This window comes from Rhipicephalus sanguineus, chromosome 1 (assembly GCF_013339695.2).
Source record: "Rhipicephalus sanguineus isolate Rsan-2018 chromosome 1, BIME_Rsan_1.4, whole genome shotgun sequence".
Taxonomy (NCBI): Eukaryota; Metazoa; Arthropoda; class Arachnida; order Ixodida; family Ixodidae; genus Rhipicephalus; species Rhipicephalus sanguineus.
Genome location: NC_051176.1, coordinates 92495271 through 92515222, shown reverse-complemented (window position 1 = coordinate 92515222; position 19952 = coordinate 92495271). Strand labels below are relative to the sequence as shown.

Sequence of the window (19952 nt, the reverse complement as noted above, 5' to 3'; positions counted from 1 at the left end):
TGGTTGCCTACATATTGATACCCTTCGACGTGCCTGTTTATAAAAGTGCCGAGAAAAGATTGTACGCAGTTTTGATTTATCAGTAAAAGGTTTTACTAAAAGTTTGGCCACCAATGAGCAACTCCATTACTCGTCCAGATTCATAACCGAAGCTTCGCACAAGGTGTAGTCGTAGCAAATCATATTTGCTACGATCTCAGAATTACTTTCGGCCATCTTGAATTGAACTCACTGGCATACAATTAAAGCTTCCCGTGATGGCGTTAGCCCACTCTCTCCTGTGTGGCGCATGTTTTAACAAAGTAAAGCCTAACCCCACGCGAAAAGGTCGCCTACGCGACCTTTTTCGCTTCGAGCCAAGAGTTATCAGGTGGATCGATGTCTTTGTGTAAACTGAAAAATAAATCTAGGGTCTTCCACTTACATATCTTCATTATGATATCGCGGGCACCTAAGAGACTAGTTACATTAAAGTCTTTAATTTTGAAGTTGGACTCCTCTCTCACTCTCTCTCTCTCTATATATATATATAGAGAGAGAGAGAGAGAAAGAGAGAAATGTGGAAGAGAAAGTTGGGCCCCCGCCCCCTCTGGTAAAACGAAAACTTTCCGCCTATGCAGCCCATGATGCTCAAATCAGCCAATGGCTGTAGACTTTGGGTTTATGACGTCATTTGTTGAAAGAAGAGCGAGAAATTTGTAGCTGACTTTGGGAATTAATTTCAGGCCATGTGCTGGGCTCTAATGTTTAGCTCGCGTGTCCTCAGAAGCCTCGACGACCAGTCGGCAGCGTTTTCTGACCATGCTGAAAAAAAATCTTGCAGGGCCACTTTAATAATTGTGACCTTGATTCAGTAGCAGTGTCATTACGACTGTTATGTACCACATGGCCTGGGGTAAATTGTTTATTTTTTTTTTCACCCCATCATGATATATGTTATGTACCACAGTGTGCATAGCAAAATGCTTGAGGTGGTTTCAGAATATTTGAGAGCAAGCAACGTAGCGAGAGTCTAGCACTTCATGTTGTTGCAGAGGGCATGCGAAAACAGCGTCACCGTCAGTGAGTGGGCCTCAGAGGTAGCAGCTTCAAATTAAAATAACTGGTCAAAATCTGCACCGAGAGCACAGTTCTTTGTGTGTATGAAGATGTTAAGTCCCTCTAGCTATTTTCAATTACTATGATTAGTAGAGAATAGATGAGTGACCGTATCATGGCCCATTTTAAAAATAAGATCCAGCATAATTTTGAGTGACTAGCTGGAAACGACCATTAGAAGTAATTCTCTTTGTTTCTTCAGGATTTCTTGTGCAATGCACCCTTCTTTGTCTTTTTTTTTTTTTGCTTATCATAGTATTGGTTTCATTACTTCATGGAATGAATGGCACCCATGAGAAAATAAGTTTACAATGGCAGTGATGGTTTTTTGTCAACCATACCATTATTAGAAAAGAACACGTTGCTGTTCTCTCTTCGGAGTTTCGAGACCAGTCTGAGCATTCACACTTGTTCATTTGCACTCATCTGAAGCGGGGCCTGCTGTGATCAATACTCTTGATACAGCAACATATGCAACATATGGGAGTTATTCTTTCCTCTCCTTTTTTGTAGAAAATATCTCCTTCATAAACAGTATTTTTTCTCTGTCAGCTTTTTCTTTGTAGTCATGGCAGTTGTCACAATGTCTACAAAATAGGATAGGTAGGTTTTTGTTTCACTTAGATATTCATGGCAGATGAGACATTTTGTGTGTTTGTTCCATTTATGCTATAGAATCTTATGGATTCTGTTGTTGATGCTGAATATTAAATGGAGACTTTATAAATGTGGATTTTTAAGGCTTGTTTTCATTTTAAAATCAGTATACCACTTTGCATAAAGCTCATTTTGTACATTTCAGGTGCGAGCCATACGTTTGACATTCGTGGGTGAAATGGGCTGGGAGCTGCACATTCCATCAGCCTCGTGTGTTCCTGTTTATACAGCGATTGTCCAAGCTGGCAAGGCTTTTGGTCTGGTCAATGCTGGGTACCGAGCCATCGACTCGCTAAGCATGGAGAAGGGTAAGAGCTGAAACTTTGCCTCTCATGGTTCCTATAGAACTGTAGGTAAGCCTTGCAAACTGGCGGTAGCACTCACAGACGTTGCAGCAGAATACAGTGCCTGCCAAAGTAAAATGAAAAAAAAATAATAAAGGAGGGAGGTAGAAAGAACACGGAGGAAGAATGAACGCTAATGTGTCCTGCAAAGGGTGAGGTTGGGCATCTCTCAATAGGGCATCAGGCTTGCACATTCATCTGCACCTTTACACAGTGAGGCGAGTGTTAAAGGTCGTCAGGAGCATAGGTGTGCACAGGGTTCCCCTTCAGGGGGGGGGGGCAAAGGATCATCATGGCACCCCCCTCCCTATTAAGTCAATGTATGGGGCAGACTTTGTGCCCCCTCTTCTTAGGTGACTAGGGGGGTGCGGCCGCCTCCCTGCCCCCCCCCCTCCCTCTGCGCACGCCTATGTTCGGGAGTAGAGGCATGATGAGAAACAAAGAGCACCATGTCTGTTTTACAATATTAAAATGTTGAGGAACACTAGGTTCAAGGACTCTCAGCAGTATTATTTTTGCTATTCAAACATTGGCCTTCCCTTATTCCTGGGCCTGGGAGCCTGGTGACATGACGTAAGGCCAATCAGTGGGATTGTAGTTGTTATAACTACTACTCACTATGGTATTTTCTTGTTGATGCAGTCTTTGCAATGGAAGAGGCTGCATAGCAGCCCATGTGAAATCACAACATGTGTGGTGGATATGAGCAGTGGGGAAGCAAAGCTTGTTGTACCTGTTTGTAAGGTGCAGGTGGGGAAAGTGCACGTGCTGCATTATTGAATAATCATCATGGTGTAGCGCAAAGACACGGAGACACACAGCACAGCGCCTGTGCTGTGTGTTTTCGTGTCTTTGTTATGTGTCTGTGCATTACACCATGTCCATGATTATTAGCAAGCACCAGCTAGCCCAAGAACAAGTACTTCTGCATCATTGAAGTTATACGCATTTAGCAGGATGGCCAGATAGGCTACTTGGTTTCATCATTGGAAAACGGCAACCTTGTGCTTGGCCAGTTAATTCTTAAAACTGCCTAATATACCTGTTGCTATTGCTGTCAATGCTGCACCTTTTGAATGAAACTGTGACATTTTTGTGCACAAATGCTACAAGTCAGTTGCATTGTGAATTGTTAGATATGCTTCAATATGCTCACAACTCGGTTGCAACCAGGAGTCAGGGCCAAAGCAGTTGTGACCTGCCCAAGCCACCATGAAGGAGCTAGAGACCTTAGGCCTTTGGGCCCAACATTCAGGACCTTTTCGCAGCAATTATGTTTACAGTATGCACATAGGAAAGAGTAAAAGCAAGAATGTTGGAGATTTTTCTGATCAGGTGTCACCTCAGGATGTTTGTGTTGTTTGAGTGCCCTGTATATGTGGGCATTTGTGACCGATTATTAGTGGTGGATGTTAGCTTTAAGATATTTTAATTTTGGTTTAAAAGTAAGCATGAGTGCTCATCTGAGTTGGCAGCACCTCGCGACATCGCCATTGGTATTACGTAGATCGAGGCCCCTTGTGACCTTCTACTAGTAAAGCGGGTATTGTCGACGTCACAGAAGATTTGCAGGGCGCACACAATACCACGACTGCCACCCAGCGAGGGCTATTGTTCCTCACCCCTCGTGCTCTGTTGTCAGGCTGCTCTCAAGGTAGTTCCGGCTGCTTAGGCCAGACATGCTTTTTCTTTTTCCTGAGGCGACATGTGCTTAACAGGCTTAACATACCGAAGCACCCACATCGTTCTATTCTTTAACACGCGTGGAGCCCTAATTTAAAAACTGCGCTTTTTGAGTGACACGAAAGCTTGAGTGCACGTGGTCTTAGGCGCTCCCCTGTTGTGGGGTGCTAGTTTCTTATACTTTCAGGCGAGCATTTTGAAGTGATGCAATATTGGTTGCAATTAACGACGCTGGCATTATTTATATGATACGTTTGAGCATTTACGACTCAGTTTCGGGATTACTAGACACAAAGCTACATATTACAGTAAAGAAGTCACAAACAAAAATTTCGCGGTCAGGGGTCCTTTAAAGCCCCTGGCATCCTCTACCATTGGTGTTGAAGGAAGTACAGGAGTGGTTCAAGAGTCCAATCAGTGCTGGGTGATCATGTGCTGCACCTGCCAAGTTCAGGCCAGTTTCTTTCCCAAACCTGGTTAATATATCCAGCCAATACACCACAGACATCTTTTTCAAGGCAGTGCAAGCGCTTCAGCAAGGCAGTGCAACTGGCCTTTCTGATTTCCTGTAATTAGAGCACCCTTCCTATATGCTCTTCTTTTTAATTCTTTTTTCCTGTGTTTGTGTGTTTATCTCTCTGTCTCTTTCAAATTGCTGACCCTCCCCCCCCCGTTTGTGCCCTAAGAGATCACCAGTAGTCCCTAGCTGAAAATGCAACAGCATGTTCTTCCAAGGAGGGGTTTCATTGATCCCCGGTCAGTCCCTGAGGAGATCAACAGGGTCGTTATGGAAGAGGCAGCATCCTCTTCTTCCAAGGAAACCTTTTTTTAACCTCTTCTGTTGGTCCTGGAAAAGATCACCAGGGTCATTTCTTAGAGGCGGCATGCTCTTCCAAGAAGTTTTGTTGACCTCCCCCATTGGTCCCCGAGAACGTCACTAGCGTTGTCCCGGAAGAGGCAGCATCCTCTTCTTCCAGGCAAGGGTTTGGTTTACCTACCCAATTGGTCCCCAAGGACATCACCGGGGTTGTTCCGGAAGAGGCAGGATCATCGTCCGTAAAAAGGTTCCGTTTCGTTGATCTTGGCCCAATGTTGGCAGACATTGGCAAAAATATTGGTTCTACATTGGCTTTTGGGGTTTCGCTACACCTAAATGTTTGTTGGTCCAATATTGGAAACCAATGATGGCCCATTGTTGGCAAAGATGGCTGTAGCCCAGGGGTCTCAAACTCACCTCAGCCAGCGGGCCGCAGTCACGCAATTTAGTCCTGCAAGAGCCGGGACAGGTAAGAAGGGATAAGCGGGTGGTAGTTTGTAGAATTTGTTAACAAACGTTATCATTTCAGAGAAAACTTTTCCCATATTTCATTCATTTCTGAAAGAGATTTGGCGCGCAGGATACACTTTTTGTTACAGTTATGTTTCAACACATGTTGACCTTATGAGATGCCTCATGAAAACAATGTTTTAGACCAATCATGCCTATGTAAGCCATGAACGTACTTATTAAAAAATTTTTAAATGTGGGTCGAGGACAGCCATGTGCGGGCCGCGTGTTTGAGACCCCTGCTCTAGCCAGTATTGTCCGTCGAACATATCTCCAATATTGGCAAAGATGGCTTTAGCCAACTCTGTCCGTCGTACGCATCGCCAATATTTTATAAATTTCTTTGTCAAACTCTAAAGAAGTGCAAAGAACTATTTCGCTTGTCTGCCAGAAGTAGCGCCACAGTGGTTGTCGCCTAGTTTTACGCTGTAGAGTAAAAGGTGGAAATTGCGGTTTTCTTGGGTACAACGCAAAAGAAACAGATAAGCACTATACACATCAAACGCAAAGAATAAGCGGTCTGATAGGTTAATTAGGACGACTTGCCGTTTTTCCTGACCAGGTTCTGCTGCGACGCGCCTTTCTTCAAAGTTCGTCGCATGAGCTTCCGGTCTGACGTAAAACAGCTGCTGCATTTCTTGCTTGCCCGCCGTGCCTAGTTTCGATATCGCCTGGAATTTCGATTATTAATGTCTCAAATTATGTGCGTTCTTTTTTTTCGGGGGGGGGGGGGTATTCTTATAAAATGGGTATGCCATAAACTGTCACGTCCTACAACTTTTCCTTAAAAACAACTGCCTTCAAGTTGATAATTAAAAAGTAAATTAACGAGTTTTTTTATTTACTCGTTTAAATGTAACTTTTGGTGCGGCGAAGCTTTTCCGCCTCGGCGTAGAGTTCGTTTGCAAGGATGACAGGAGCCTGACTCTCGTAGCATTGTTATAAAAAAAATCTGTGTTGTAAAACACAAAGAACACCCTGAGCGTGCTTGTTCACTCTGGGTTCCCGAAAAAGAAAAAAAGAAAAACCATCGATCCATTTACACCTTGAAGATTGTCTAGCATCATAGCCGTCGTAGTTATACCAATTGTTGCACCTGCATGTCAATTAATTGTTTCTTCATGTTTCACCTTATTTTGTTTTGCTTTGCTTGCTTCGCGTGGTAACCATCGTTTAGGAGCGCTTTTTGTATAGTTTCTCTTAAGTGTTTTCGCGTCGTGTTTCGCTCATGTTTCGCGTGGGGTTTCTGTCTGTGTGTTTTACGGTTTACCGCGCTTTTTTCGCGTCTACCCATCTTGAATCAAGTGAAGTCGCTTCGCGAGCTCGCAACGCTGTGTCTTCGGCATGGCGACGTCGTTTGCGTTCACAGTCGACTTCGCGCCGACGTTCCTCGTGAGCAGCTTTCTCCGCGGTGGTGCGGACTATACACGCGGTCTACCCCAACGTTTATAGAACTTGTTATAGAAGTAGAAGTAGTTATAGAAGTAGTTCTAGAAACGTTGGTCTACCCATCAATGTGGGCGAGAGGACATACCGTGGCGCCGCCATGCGGAGGCATTGTTGTGACGTGCAAGGTTGGATTGCTCCGCCAGCCCTCTCCCGCTCAGCCCGCAGCCGCTTTCGCGTCTCCTTTTTTATTATTATTGTTATACTTCACTTTAATGAAGGCAGTTACATACTGCTGCGGCTTGGTCAAGGACTGCACGAAATGCTAAATAACTGCTCAGAAAAAAATGTTACGTTCCTCATAATGCGTTAGACAACGCCCTGACTGCTGGCGTCGTCTGCTACGGCCACCGACATGGAAACGACGGGGGCAGAGCACGCTGCTTTTGTAAAAGGTAACGAACCGTTTCGCGTCGAATTAAAACTAAGCATCAAATGGGCTTTAGCGCATATATGCTTGCCGCGAAGAAACATATTTTTGCTGCAAGAAATGCGTGCAACCGTGCAACTTCATTCATTGTAGGTTTGCATCTAAAAACAAGCTGTGATTGACACGACATACATGCTCAATTTTACGTTCCTGTTTAGATGGCCCTATGAAGCACGACGCAAGCGGTTTCTCCGCCTTGTGGAAAGCAATCCAGCATGCTTAAAGCTTCACACAGCCGCACCTTTCTCATATGATTGGAGACAAACGCACGAGAGCCAAATGCACGTGTGCGCTTCATTCAGAGTTGTAGCTAGATAACATTTAACGTGAGTTTGTCTGCGGCGCGATTTTAATATCTATCTGTTGCTTCTCATTGCGCGAATTTTTTAAGGTTGTCACACGGTGCATTTTCGATCGCCACCGAGCCACATCGGGGTGAAAATTTTCGACGATTGACTCCGTTCTCCAGCTTGCACAAAGTTTCAATCGTGATCGAAGAATACGGAGCCCATCGGGCTCGATTGCGATAGCAAATGCACCGTGTGCCAGCCGGCCGTACTACTTTGCGCACTTTAATTATGGTGCAAGGTGTGGCTTACCGTGGCTTAAATGACAGTTTTATGTTTCAGTGAAAATACCAGCGTCCAGCATTTACAGCTTCTTTGATAAGCAGTATGACACTTCGCGGCTGCTGTTAGTTTGAAGCGGGCCGCGCTTTCGCCTTTAGCGCAAAACAACATAGACAAGAACAAGTGGCACTGGCTATGGGCTGTGGTGGAAGTTACGTCGGCGAGACAGGTAACTTTCAGCAGACTCAAGCAGTATACATGTATGTTGTGAGAAAGAAGGTTTCATTGAACGCGGTGGCCGAACACGCAGAAGCAACTGGCCATGAAATAGACTGGGATATGGCAAAGATAACGGAAAGAGAAAATAACTGGACTTCTCGGATATGGCAAAGATAACGGAAAGAGAAAAGAACTGGACTTCTCGGATATGGCAAAGATAACGGAAAGAGAAAAGAACTGGACTTTTCGGTTTTTTCCTGAATCTCTGACAATCCAGACAACGACGCACACGCTTAACCGTCATGACGGCAACTTTCCACACATGTACGCGCGTTAACGTCATATTTTAAAACATACATAACCGGACTGTTTGCGCATTCATTTGTCGTTGTGAATAAGGCTCCTGTGCGGGAGCCGAAACGTCTTGCTTTGATGTGGATGTTCGTGGTCGGTGTCCATTTTAACACCGTGGGCTTGAAATATCAATAAAAAAAATACAGGTGACAGCGGCATCATCCTCTTGCAAAGCAGGGTAGGGGTAAAAGTGAAAGCTCACGCCTGGCTCCTTTGCGCACGTACGTAGCGCACTGTGGCACGGAGCTGAAGAGTACCGTGCCGCCGACAACTTTTTTTTTTACTGCACTTTTCCGGATTGTGTAGTCTTTAGGGGACCGCACACATGAAGTGAGAGCAAAACAACGCTGTTCAAAAGGAAAAACGCCACGAAATCGTGGTTAAAAACAACGCATTCAACCGTCCGCCTCCCTTAACCAGAGCGTGGTGAGACCACGTGATCCAACTCTGCACGTCACAGCGACTGCAGCGCCCGCGTCTCCAGTGGTGGGCCTCGCGCCCTAGCGAGATGGTCGTGAATCCGCCATGCGCGCGCTTACACCGATAGGTTAAAGCGATATCGCGTGGCCTGCCAGCTCAGCCAATGGCGTTTCAGCGGACACCTACTACTACTACTACTACTACTACTACTACTACTACTACTACTACTACTACTACTACTACTACGGTCGGTTACAACCTAAGATGTAAGTTCCGCCCACAGAACCGCGGCGCGCTTGCCTTTCACCTGCGAGACAGTCGTGCTAGCTGGTTTCCGCTGGAACCGCGTATACGTACGTTATCTCGGCTAAAGTAAACACTACGCATATCCAGAGTTAAAGGGTCGTCGTTATTACCGAAAACATATTCGTTTGGCCGAGCAGCGGTGTCAGAATCCATGACGAAATTTACCCAGCCGTTCAAGTTGTTTACTTCTTTTTAAACCAGCGACACAGACGTGTGTCTGTGCGGAAAAGTCAGCTATCTCAAACTTCCTGTTTCACTTTTTGAGCGCACAAAAGAACAGGGACGAAAAACTACGCGGACACAGCGAAGGTGAATTAGCGCTCTGTCCGCGTCGTTTTTCGTCCCTGTTCTTTTGTGCGCTCAAAAAGTGAAACATGAATTACCAACATGCCCATGCATACGCTATCTCAAACTCTCGTGAAGTGCTTAACGTCACGAAAATGAGTGAGTACTATTGGATGCCGCATTCATGCAAATTATTTGTGGGAGGGACAGCGATGGCCGTGGGCGGAGCTGACATTCTTTAGGTTGTAACCGGCTACACGAGGGCGCATGATGGGCAAGGACAGCTTCTCTGTAAAAATGTGTGCGATCCTGTCGAACAGCTTAATTTCTTTTTCTTTCTTTTTTTTTTTAAGCGGTGCTTGTTACGAGTTTCAGATTTCGGTGCTGGCGTTGTCGTACGCCAGAAACCCGGCGCCGAGAATTGTGGCCTTCGAAGGTGCGCCGGTCTCATGCGTATTTATATGCGCATGGTTTTCCTAGAATTCGTGGCCTTGTCGGCGATCAGCCATTCCTGATATGACAGTCCGATCTTTTATCGAGGTCACTTGTCATTTGACCTTGCCACATTTCATTGTTGCCAGGACATGAACGCATGACCCCACGTTCCGGCGCCGGAACGCGAGTCATTAGGCACGACGCCAGCTGCGTAGGCACGCCCTCACGCCACGCCCGCAACCAATCAGAGCCGTTTCGCTTCCGCCAGGAATAGAAAGGACGGAAGTAAACAATAGGGAGTTTTCGAATAGAGGCCCCAATCGTTTTGGGGCCCCACAGAAATAGCGTCGAGGCAACTGCGCATGCGCGAGACCCACACTTCGTTTGGGTTTTGCGTTGGGGTCGCTATTTCTTGAATTTAGCGGGAGCCCCGAAGCCTGCCCCAAAAGCTTCGCGTCAAACAAACATGACTGCACCCAGTAGTCGGTCAGGTATGCACACGCCAAGCTTCGCTTGCCCCCATATTTTCCCGCTAGAGGAAGAGTTCCTGAATTTTTTTTTTTCTTTAACCGCGTGCTAGCTTAGCACGTAAGGTGTTACGCTGTTAACCTCGAGGACGCGGGTTCGACTCCCGGACACGGCGTCCGCACTTCGATGAGGTTTAGGTGCACGTTAAAGAACCCCGTGTGGTCGAAATTCGTCCGGAGTGCCCCCCACTATGGCGTGCCTCATAATCATACCGTAGTTTGGTCCGTAATACCCCGGCAATTATTAGCCTTTCTTTGTACGGCGAGATTTCTTGCCATTGAGTGAAATTTGCTATGACACGTCATCCTTTCGTGCATTGCATCGCTGAACGCTGGTGCTCATTTGACGTGTCAACCTAGCGTAGCTGTGTATGAATGTGGGTGTAATAACCTGTGGTATAGAAGGGGGGAGGTGAGGTAAGCTACGCACGTACTATTTTCTCTCGCTCTCAAACTTTTTTTTTTCAGCGAGAGGCGTCTCGGAACGCGGCTGCGGCGGCGGCCGTTCTCGAAGCCCTGTGCGAGGGTACGACTTCGGGAGCTGCGGCCCGGGAAGAGCCGCAGTTGAGCGTGCGTGGCGCGGGTGGGCCCGTCGCTCGCAAACGCCGCCGCCCCCGGCGCGCACAAGTGGCGTGGGATAATGACTTTCGCACACGACTCGAGTTTCGCGTGAATGTAAACACACAGTGGCCGCGCCGCCGCCGCGGGGGTGGGAAGTGGCCGCGCGGGGTAATCTCCCGCGCGTCTGACGCGCGATGCTTCTTCTGGTGCACTGGGTGCCACCACCGTGTGCTGTCGGGGTGGCAGTTGCTGGAAGTTGCTGCGACGATGCCGGCTCGGCATCCGGATCGATCTCTCTCACGACCTCGCGGATTTCGCTGCCTTTTCTCGTGAGCCGACGAGGGGGGCGTGCCGACACGAGGCTCTGTATGCTCTTTTCTTTTCTTTTTGCTTTCTCTCGAAAGGGGGGGGGGGGAGTACACTCCTCTCGCCCGTCACTGGGCCGCGGTGTCATGTTTCTTCGAACTTACATCACGCTGTTTTCTTCTCTCTTCTTGTTTCTTCCTCTTCGAACCGTGTCTTTCTCACATTCCGGAAAAGTTTCTGAGGCTGACTTACGAGCGCTGTTCAACCTATTCTGGTTGGTGTCTGTTCGGACGCGGGGAGATAAAAAACAGGGAAGATCAGGCTGACAGCACCGACGTAACGTTGGACAGGACAGGGCGGCATCACGTGTCACTTGCTCTCTCTCTCTCAATCTTCCTTTTTTATTATTTGTAGGGTTTTCCATCGTGCCACAACATGCGTCACTCGTGGTTTAAAGGTTTCGCCCGACAAAAGGGCGTGGTGAAGACTTATGTGCGACACAAGCGTTGCTTGTGCGTCGTGCTATAGCGTCTTGACTCCACGCGGCCTCCGCATTCCCGTGGGAGCGCACTACGAAAAGGTTCGTATAGTTACATAGATTTCGGCGCCAGTAAAAAAAAAAAAAAAAAAATCCTGAGCCATTCCACTCCGGGAAGGTGGATGACCATCGAAACTGCGTAGCACACGCCACACAGGTGACACATAATTTTAAGCGAAGCTTTTATAACTCACGGATTTCGATGACGCGAAAAACCCGGCGCCGGCGAGCGTACAGAAATGTGGACCTCGAAGGTGCGCCGGTCGCATCCGTATTTGTATGCGCCGTTTTTTAAATAATCGATCCTCTCAGAGGAACAGGCGTAGCGCGTCGTCGTTCAAGAATATTATATATTACGGTAAGACGTTCGAGGCGCCGTGTGCTGCCATTGCGCAGCCGGTAACGGGCGTCGTTTAAACGATCGAACACGTGTTGCTCGTTCCGACTGCGCCTATTTAGGTATGCGTCGTTCACTGCTCCGTAGCGCCTATAGCCTCGTTTTGGGCAGTGCAATATATAAGCTGATGGCGCTAATAGCTAAACGAAACGGGTTTATTCAAATGCAAGTACCTTAGCGCTGATTGACAGTGAACGCGCGACGTATAAAGGAAAGCAAATGGACACGCACGCACTAAGAATAATAGTTTGGGAGTTCATGCTTGAATATCACTGAACAAGAAAACTACAAGTAATTGAACTTTGTTAAAGAAATCTAAGAGAGCAAAAGAACTTGATGTCTCAATACACAAGTTATTGCCTCACTTAACGCATTGCTAAAATGTTTACAAACACGTACAGTGATACCTAGTCTGTCGTATACCACGTATACCCAGAAAAAAAAAAGTGTACACAATGTGCATTATTTCTTTCAGTATGTGTATTCTAGTTGCGCAGACAGCCCTGCAGCACAGTGTGCCAACGGTACCATTAGCTGCTCTCGGGCGTCCATACTTCCCATTGGGCCCGCCAAGCAAGCTCACATTGCAACGCGAATTCATTACTCGTAGCCCTGACATCAATGCGACAAGACTTTCGAGCACTCACGAGCCACTGACATACATCTCGCATCTTGCCGCCGCCTGTGATGAGTGTCAGCTGCAAGGGCGACCACATGCTTTGCGGCGAAGTGGCAACAAACTGTAATGCAGGGCGCGTTCGGAGGGCCAAATTCAAAAAATTATTTTCTTCCTTAAAACAAAAAAAAATGATTTCATTGGATTTTCTGCATCACTTAATGATGAAGTCTTCCATCAAACGCCGCATGACGAGAATTTTTACTTGGACCGCATCAGTATGAAAAATACGGTCAAACTTGCGACAAATCGCATATTTTGCCTAATTTCACAATTTTTTTCGGGAACATTTGGAGTCTAATTTAACCCTGAACATTTTTTGTACTAAAATTCACATTCCTAAAAATCATACTATTATTAGGATTGGTTAGGGAGAGTTCGAGATAGGTCAAGCAAAAGCCACGAACTTTGAAGATTTTTGTAGTTTTTGAAAATACGTAGCTGGCAGTGAAACGCACAAATTTCGAAAATAATAGATAGAACAACTAAACAGAACCTCTGTAATAGCGCAAGCACGGTTTCAAAGCACAGCACACAAAAATTGATTTTATACACATTTTTCTATTAGGCACAGTTTCTATTAACTCACTTCGAGGGGGCGCCACGATCGTCAGAATTTTTTTTCTAGCGAAGATGTTTTGCCACAGTACTCCATGTGGCACAGGAAAAAGGCACAAATTTTATCAGCAAAATCTGCGATGTGCGAGCGCCACGTCTGTGACACTTGGCATGGAATGACCTATATATATATATATATATATATATATATATATATATGTATATATATATATATATATATAATCTTAATAAGTATATGTTCATGAGCTACACAGACGGGACTGGTCTCAAGCATGTTTTTCGTGTGAGCACCCGATGCGGTCACAATATGTTGAAACTTAACCGTGGAACAAAACTGCTGTGTATTTCGAGTCGGCGTCCAGGTTTCAGCCATTCTTGAGATATTTATGTGTTTCTCGAATCCCGACGTCGAATCCCCTTCAGAAATGACCCGTATATGATATATGGGAAAGGCCTACTTTCAAATGGCAACGGTAGCTGACATACTGTTCGACCGTCTCCGCTACAATCTTCGCCACTGTCCAGGCGCTTGCGGGATACTGAATTTCGTGACTGCGGCCCTCTAGCTGAGACCCCTGACCTAGACGCTCTCAGACGACGCATTAAAAGCGCTGGCCCCAGTGCGCGCCGATCATCACGTTTTAATCGCCTCGCACTGAACATGTATGACCACCACCGGCCCAAAGCGATATTCGGGGAAAGACGAGGACAAGCACTTACTGCCAACTGAATTTCATTTTTCGATAGAAGGAGTCATCTATCGAAAAAAAAAACATGTATATTGCGAAGAGAACAGAAAAAAAATAAAGAAAGACCGAGACATCAGTATCACGTATACTGGCCGCGCCGACAGTGGTCTTGTGCGCGAACACGAGCAACCAGGCTAGCTGTTGGAGCACGGTCTGGCTACGCGCGTATTTACTAACTCTTTGGTTCGGTCGCATGGATGCAGTCTTGTCCAAAGCTCGCCGACAGATGGCATGCACGTGCTTTCTGCTGAATCTGACGTCGTAAAAGCACGGTGCGTCTGCAGCTTCGAGTGTTGAAACGGGAGAACGGCTGTAAATCTCGTACGCGTCATCGCGATGGAATGTAATACCGCGACTGTACCGCTTCGCCCATCACGCGATCGGGCACCGCGCGAGCGCTGTATAGTCGCCCTACAAACGTAATCGAGAAAACGCACGCCCTCACACGTGCACGAGGCGCGTCTTTTACACCACTCTAACCGTGCCGTTTCTCTTCCGGCAATGAGTTTTTTTTTTCATGTCCGAGCTGGCTTTCGGAAATATAGTCCTCAGTATCGATCAGAGGTCGGCGACTTGTGCGCAGGGACGAATGAGGTGCGGGCGGATAGGGCGGCGAAAGAGGGTAATGGCAGCAAGCGACAGTGATGTCGATTTCGTAATGAAATAAATAAATAAATAAAATGCACTGCGGGATTCGAGCTCGGGACATGTGCTGCACCGTGGAGTTTGATTCCCTTCTTTATAAAGTTTGGTGACATGGCCATTGTGTCAAATGAGCATATCGCAAAATAACGCCATTAGGCAACTTAATAAACGAACTGATTATTATTATTATTATTATTATTATTATTATTATTATTATTATTATTATTATTATTATTATTATTATTATTATTATTATTATTGCTCAGCTTCGTTGCGATAAAGGTTTGTTAACTGAACTTGCCTAATTAAGCAATTAAACAAATACAAAAAACAGCGTGATTTATTCAACGCAATAGTTAGCAACATGCATTTGAGTGCGTCATCATACAGTGCGTCGGCATGTTTTCAAACTCGGGCTAGACTTAGCGGGGTCACCCTGTATAAGGGTTGTATTGCGCGCAGGCCCGTAGCCAGGAATATTTTTCGGGGGAGGCCCACTTGCTGAAAACCTTGACTTTTAGAGAAAAATACCCATTTTTATTATTTATTTTTTGTAAAAACACATACTTCACCAGCCTTTTCTCGACTGGCTGTCCGCAAGCAGCGCGCTTGGTATGCGCACGATATGATGTCTCTTTCGTTTCTAGCCTCGCCATTAGGGCTCCTCCACGTCCACTTTCGGCTGCCCCTTTCCGGTAGAACGTATTCATGGTTTGTAAATTATTATCTTTTGCGAACAATAACTCCCCTTTACTATCTTAGAAACCATGCCATATTCCCCCACAGCCTGGTCTCCAGCCTGCTTTTTGCGTAGTTTGGCATTCCCGTCAGTGCAGTATGCTGTGTTCTAACCTTATTCATTGCATGAAAAAAAAAAAAGTGTGTTCCGCATAAATTCAATCGTATGTTAGGATGTACTCGAAAGCTGAACAGTGTTTCAAAGTTTGGCAATGTCTGACTCGGGTTTTCAAGCGTAGCGTTTCGTGACTTTGACATTTCCGACAAACTGCTTCACGCGTCGGTACCATGTCGCATTCTGTGTGATAAGGTGCGTGAGTCGCCATTCGTCCTTTTTCGCATTTCAGGTATATAAGAGCTACAACTTGTGCAGCAGCCACCCTCTGCACATCGCTTGTATAGCGCTGTGCCATTTAGCTTTACTAATATTCTTCTTTTTTTTCCTCACTGTCAGGGCGATAAGCACGCTCGTACTGTTCGGAGCACATTTGAGGTTTTTCAAGATTGTCAAGCGCTGTGCAGTGGCTTCGCAAGCGTTTTATGTTGCTAGCCTGTAGGGCAGCAGTTTTCGCCTCTCCGTACAAGGATGGCTTCACGATGGCATGGGGTTGAGCGTACAAGGGAGCCTTACAGGAAGAGGGGGAGGGTTTCAGCCTCGAGCTAGCATCGCCTGACGGCTGTGCAGCAGCGTGGTGCGTGCGAGCCTCTCATCTCGAACAGCTTGCTGCGCAAGCCCGAGCATGCAGGGTCTGCGCCCCGGGAACTCGCGCAACCACTGCCGCCGGTGAAAGGGGCTTCTTTCTTGATCGGGGAGACGTGCTCGAGACGTTGCACGGTGGAAGAACAAATTAAAAGAAACCAAGCCGCTCGCTGTACGCACTCTCTCGCACTCCGGGGGGATCAAGGACCCACTGTCGCTTCGGATTTCTACTCTGCGCGGGACTGTTTATCATTTACTCGGGCCCCGGCGGTTATTCGCGTAGAATCCGATATGCCTTGCCTAGGGCGTGCGTTCTGCTTTTGCGGGGGAGGCGGTTGTTCTCGCGCTGACATGTGGCCGCGGCCCCCTCCTTGCTCGCTCTTTTTCACTGCGCTCGTGTGTGTGTGTGCGCGCCGGTGAAAGCGGAACGCGGAAAATAAACGATAGGGCATCCGCCTCCTCGCACATCGTGATCGCGCTCTTCGTGCACTGCTGTCTTCTTTGTCTTATCCTGCGCCGCTGCCGAGCCCGGAAGCACGTACTGCGCGTCTTGCATGGTGCTTCTCAGCGGCGCTTCGGCGGACTGACGCGGTGCGCTCCGTGGTGAGCGGAGATCTCGGTCCAGGGGTTGGGCATACTACGTGACACTTCGAACAAATAAGTGTTGGTACTTTGCTGGGCAACTTTCAACTCGTGTGGCCGAAGCAAAGTGTGTTTGGTGCAGTTTCTTTTTTTTTAAATTGCTCTAGTAGTTGCGTAGTCAACTGCGCTCAGCACTTGCGATGATAGTTTCATAATAAAGCGCCGATTTCGGTATGCATCTCTCTGTAGTATACGCGTAATGTGTTTGACTTCAGTGCATGGAGTTCACATCCTGCAACGATTCATTCTTGGAAGGAGCCCGCTTTCTCGTTGTGGCTCTAGGCGCGGCTTCGTGTAAAGTCACGTGCCGCTTCTTGACTTGGCCCATATAACTTCACGAAAAAAATGAGAGTGGCTTGCTTTCGGGCTTATTCAGGCAGCGGTTACTCCATATACTGGATGAGTCATCGCTCTGCACATAGGGTCTAAACGTTGCGGCATCCCACCACGATTCACTACAGGCAGTACTGTATATCGGAGGTTTAGTCGCTGCTTGTCGGTGCCATCGTGGTACGCAGCAGTGTATTATTACAACACCTTGCACATGTAATTGACTGCTGCTGTGGACGTAACGGCAGTGTCCTTTCGCACTGCATGCCCAAGGACATTGATGATTTTTTATTGGCATCAGCTATGGCTGGCGACAATCACTTAAAGCTTGTTTCAGCTACTTACGCGTTACCGTGTCGTAATTATAGTGTTCTTATACCTACATTGTTATATCTCGCAGTTGCCGGCCCCCATAACTTCCTTGTATTTCTTCCCACAAATTCGTAAAACGTCTCCTTCGTATAACGGCCTCTCCCATTCGTCCACCTATCCTTCTTATCACCCACGCCACCTAAAGCGGCGCCGACAACAGCGCCCTCAATGCTGTGTTTGTCAGTTTAGGGTAGCGCGACACGTATCCGTCTGGTACTGCAAGTGCACTGTGTCTGTTGCACTTGGTAGTGCTATGGCGCAATTTGGCCGTGCTACCCCGATCAGTCTGTATTGCAGTAGTACTGACATTGAAAAAAGACGCCTTAACGACGATTTGACCAGCATATTCTTGAAGCTGAAAAAAACCGACCGTCGAGTCCGCCTTGTTGCGTACTGATCCCGACTTCCACCGTAAACAACTAGTCGTATCCTTAGCCGGGGGTAAATTCTGTACAAGTACAGAATTTACCCCCGGCTAGAATGCGACTCCGTCACAGTAGAGTTTACGTGTGATAAAGATGGGATTGTCGTCCTAATGCAGTGTATGGCTGTTGTGTTTATAAGCTTTTATTTTTAATTTATCGTTGGGTTTCAGGGCTGAGTATTTGGATTCCCGACTGTCGGCTTTTTTGGTGCTGATGGTCATTTGGTGAACTCTTTCGCATGTATGTCACTCAGCGAGCTTCTCGTACTATCGCCTAACGTCGTGCATTTACTTTAGCTGTTCACCGAACTACCGAACTTTTCAGTGTAAGAGCAGGAGACATTGTTCCCACCAGTTTTATTGCGATGTATACCCAAGGAGAGAGTTATCAGGAATCTGGGCGAGGAGTTGAGGACCGACTTGCAGGATGTGAATTACAAGGACATAAGTGAAGCAAAAGAGACAAATGGGAGGTGCATTTGTCAAATGGTCATTCGTTGCTACTTGTACTTTTCAGAAGGTGTAAGAAAGCGCAAATTTTGCACGGGACAATGCAACAGACAAAGGAGAAGCGCTCTTGTCCTTTGTCTGTTACCTTGCCCTTTGCAAAATTCTGCACTTTTTTACAGTATGCTAATCCAACTAATACTGCAGTTCAGTGACTTCCAAAGCTTCCACTTATACGAAGCCGAGCGAGATAAACTTGTGTTTCTGGGCGTACCTTCGTATACTTTCGCTACCATGAGGTGTCGCACTCATAAGTTCAAAGCTTAGTTCAAAGTCCGAACCCTCCCAGCTTAACGGAATTCTTATTGTGGAGCTCTGTTGAACCGAAACTGTGCCACAACGGTTGCGGCTACGTGCTCATATGCTCCGATAATTCTAGGCGCACGTGATGGTCTAAACTTCACGACTTCTTCGTAAGACGTCACCGTTATAGCTGGCCATATGTCCAGGCGTGACGGCGTGTATGCAGCAGGAAGAGTTTGGCTAGCCGTGCCAACTGCTTCTTCCGGGCTGTTCAAACGTGCCTCGGTCGCGACGCTTGCTTTTGCTTTGCCTCCGCCATATTGTGTTCCTTCTCGGCGACGTGGCATCGCGTTCGAGTGAGTGTCGCAGGGCCGGCGCGTGTGTGACGGCGCTGGAATGCTTCGGCCTCGTGAGGGCCACCTGTCGCGCGGGCGGCCGTGTTTCCGAGGCCGCGCTCTTCTCTCCTTCGTCGTGTCACGAGCCGCCTGTGTGTCGCGGCCATCACCGCCGAGTTATGTCACGGCTCTCGCTGCCAAAGCGTCGCCTGCATGTACTGTACTACGCGCGCTATCGCTCCCGCTGCGACTATTGTGACTGCGGCGGGTCCGCTGCATGCTGTTGAACGTCAGGTTGCGGGATTGATTCACAGGCGCGGCTGCCGCATTCCGTTGGCGAAATGGGCGCAGATCCTGGTGCACGCGTTGAAAAGCGGTGAAACCAAATCCGGAGCCATCCGTGATGTGTAAATATGCTGCAACGTGCGCTGCAATAAATCAGTCAATGCTGCAATATATCAGTCAATAATCTATTGTTAATGTGCCCTGGTGTTATACATGTTTGTCTGCATCCCCGTCGCCACAGCTGAGCATTTCGCTTCACAGTCATGTGACAGCTTCATTTCTTTTTGAGTGTCACGAGCAACGAGTGGCATTCTTGTTTCTCTCTCAAGCACTTGCGGTCTAGTACTCACTTCCGGTTTTCCGAATGTTCAGAAAGCGTTCTTAAAAAAAAAAAAAAAACTGGTGCGAAATCGATGGTTCTGGTGCAAGGTAAAAGTTATATTGGATACGTGTGATGTCGGAGAATAAGTTTACTTCAGCTAGGGGCAATTAACTGTCAGGATAATGAATGAAGATTAATTGAACGAGTTCATTGAACGAGCAGACGGTTTTCTTGTGAGCGGCTGGGATCGTTTCGGCACCTGGCGGAGCGGATCTCAACCACGCGCTTCTTTCTACGTCACTTCCGCTTCGGCAGCGCGGCGAAACTCCAAGTTAACCCAGGGAATAGACCACAGAACACGAACGCCGACGTGCGGGTGCCAGTATCAGACACCCAAGTCAATAATTATAAGATCGCCTCCATTTGGGGGGGGGGGTGTAAAACTTGAAAAGGTTTGGATGCGAGCTCGTTGGCATAAATCCATCATAAAGAAGAACAGCGCT

General features: G+C 47.2%; 1 protein-coding gene across 1 annotated transcript in view; it reads left to right on the top strand.

The window, feature by feature from the left end:
• LOC119394083 (sarcosine dehydrogenase, mitochondrial) overlaps positions 1–19952 on the top strand; it is a 112965-nt gene that overhangs the window by 55642 nt on the left and 37371 nt on the right. Inside the window, exon 17 of the mRNA XM_037661332.2 lies at positions 1901–2063. Coding sequence (XP_037517260.1) covers positions 1901–2063 — 163 coding nt within the window. The remainder of the gene's footprint in view (positions 1–1900; positions 2064–19952) is intronic.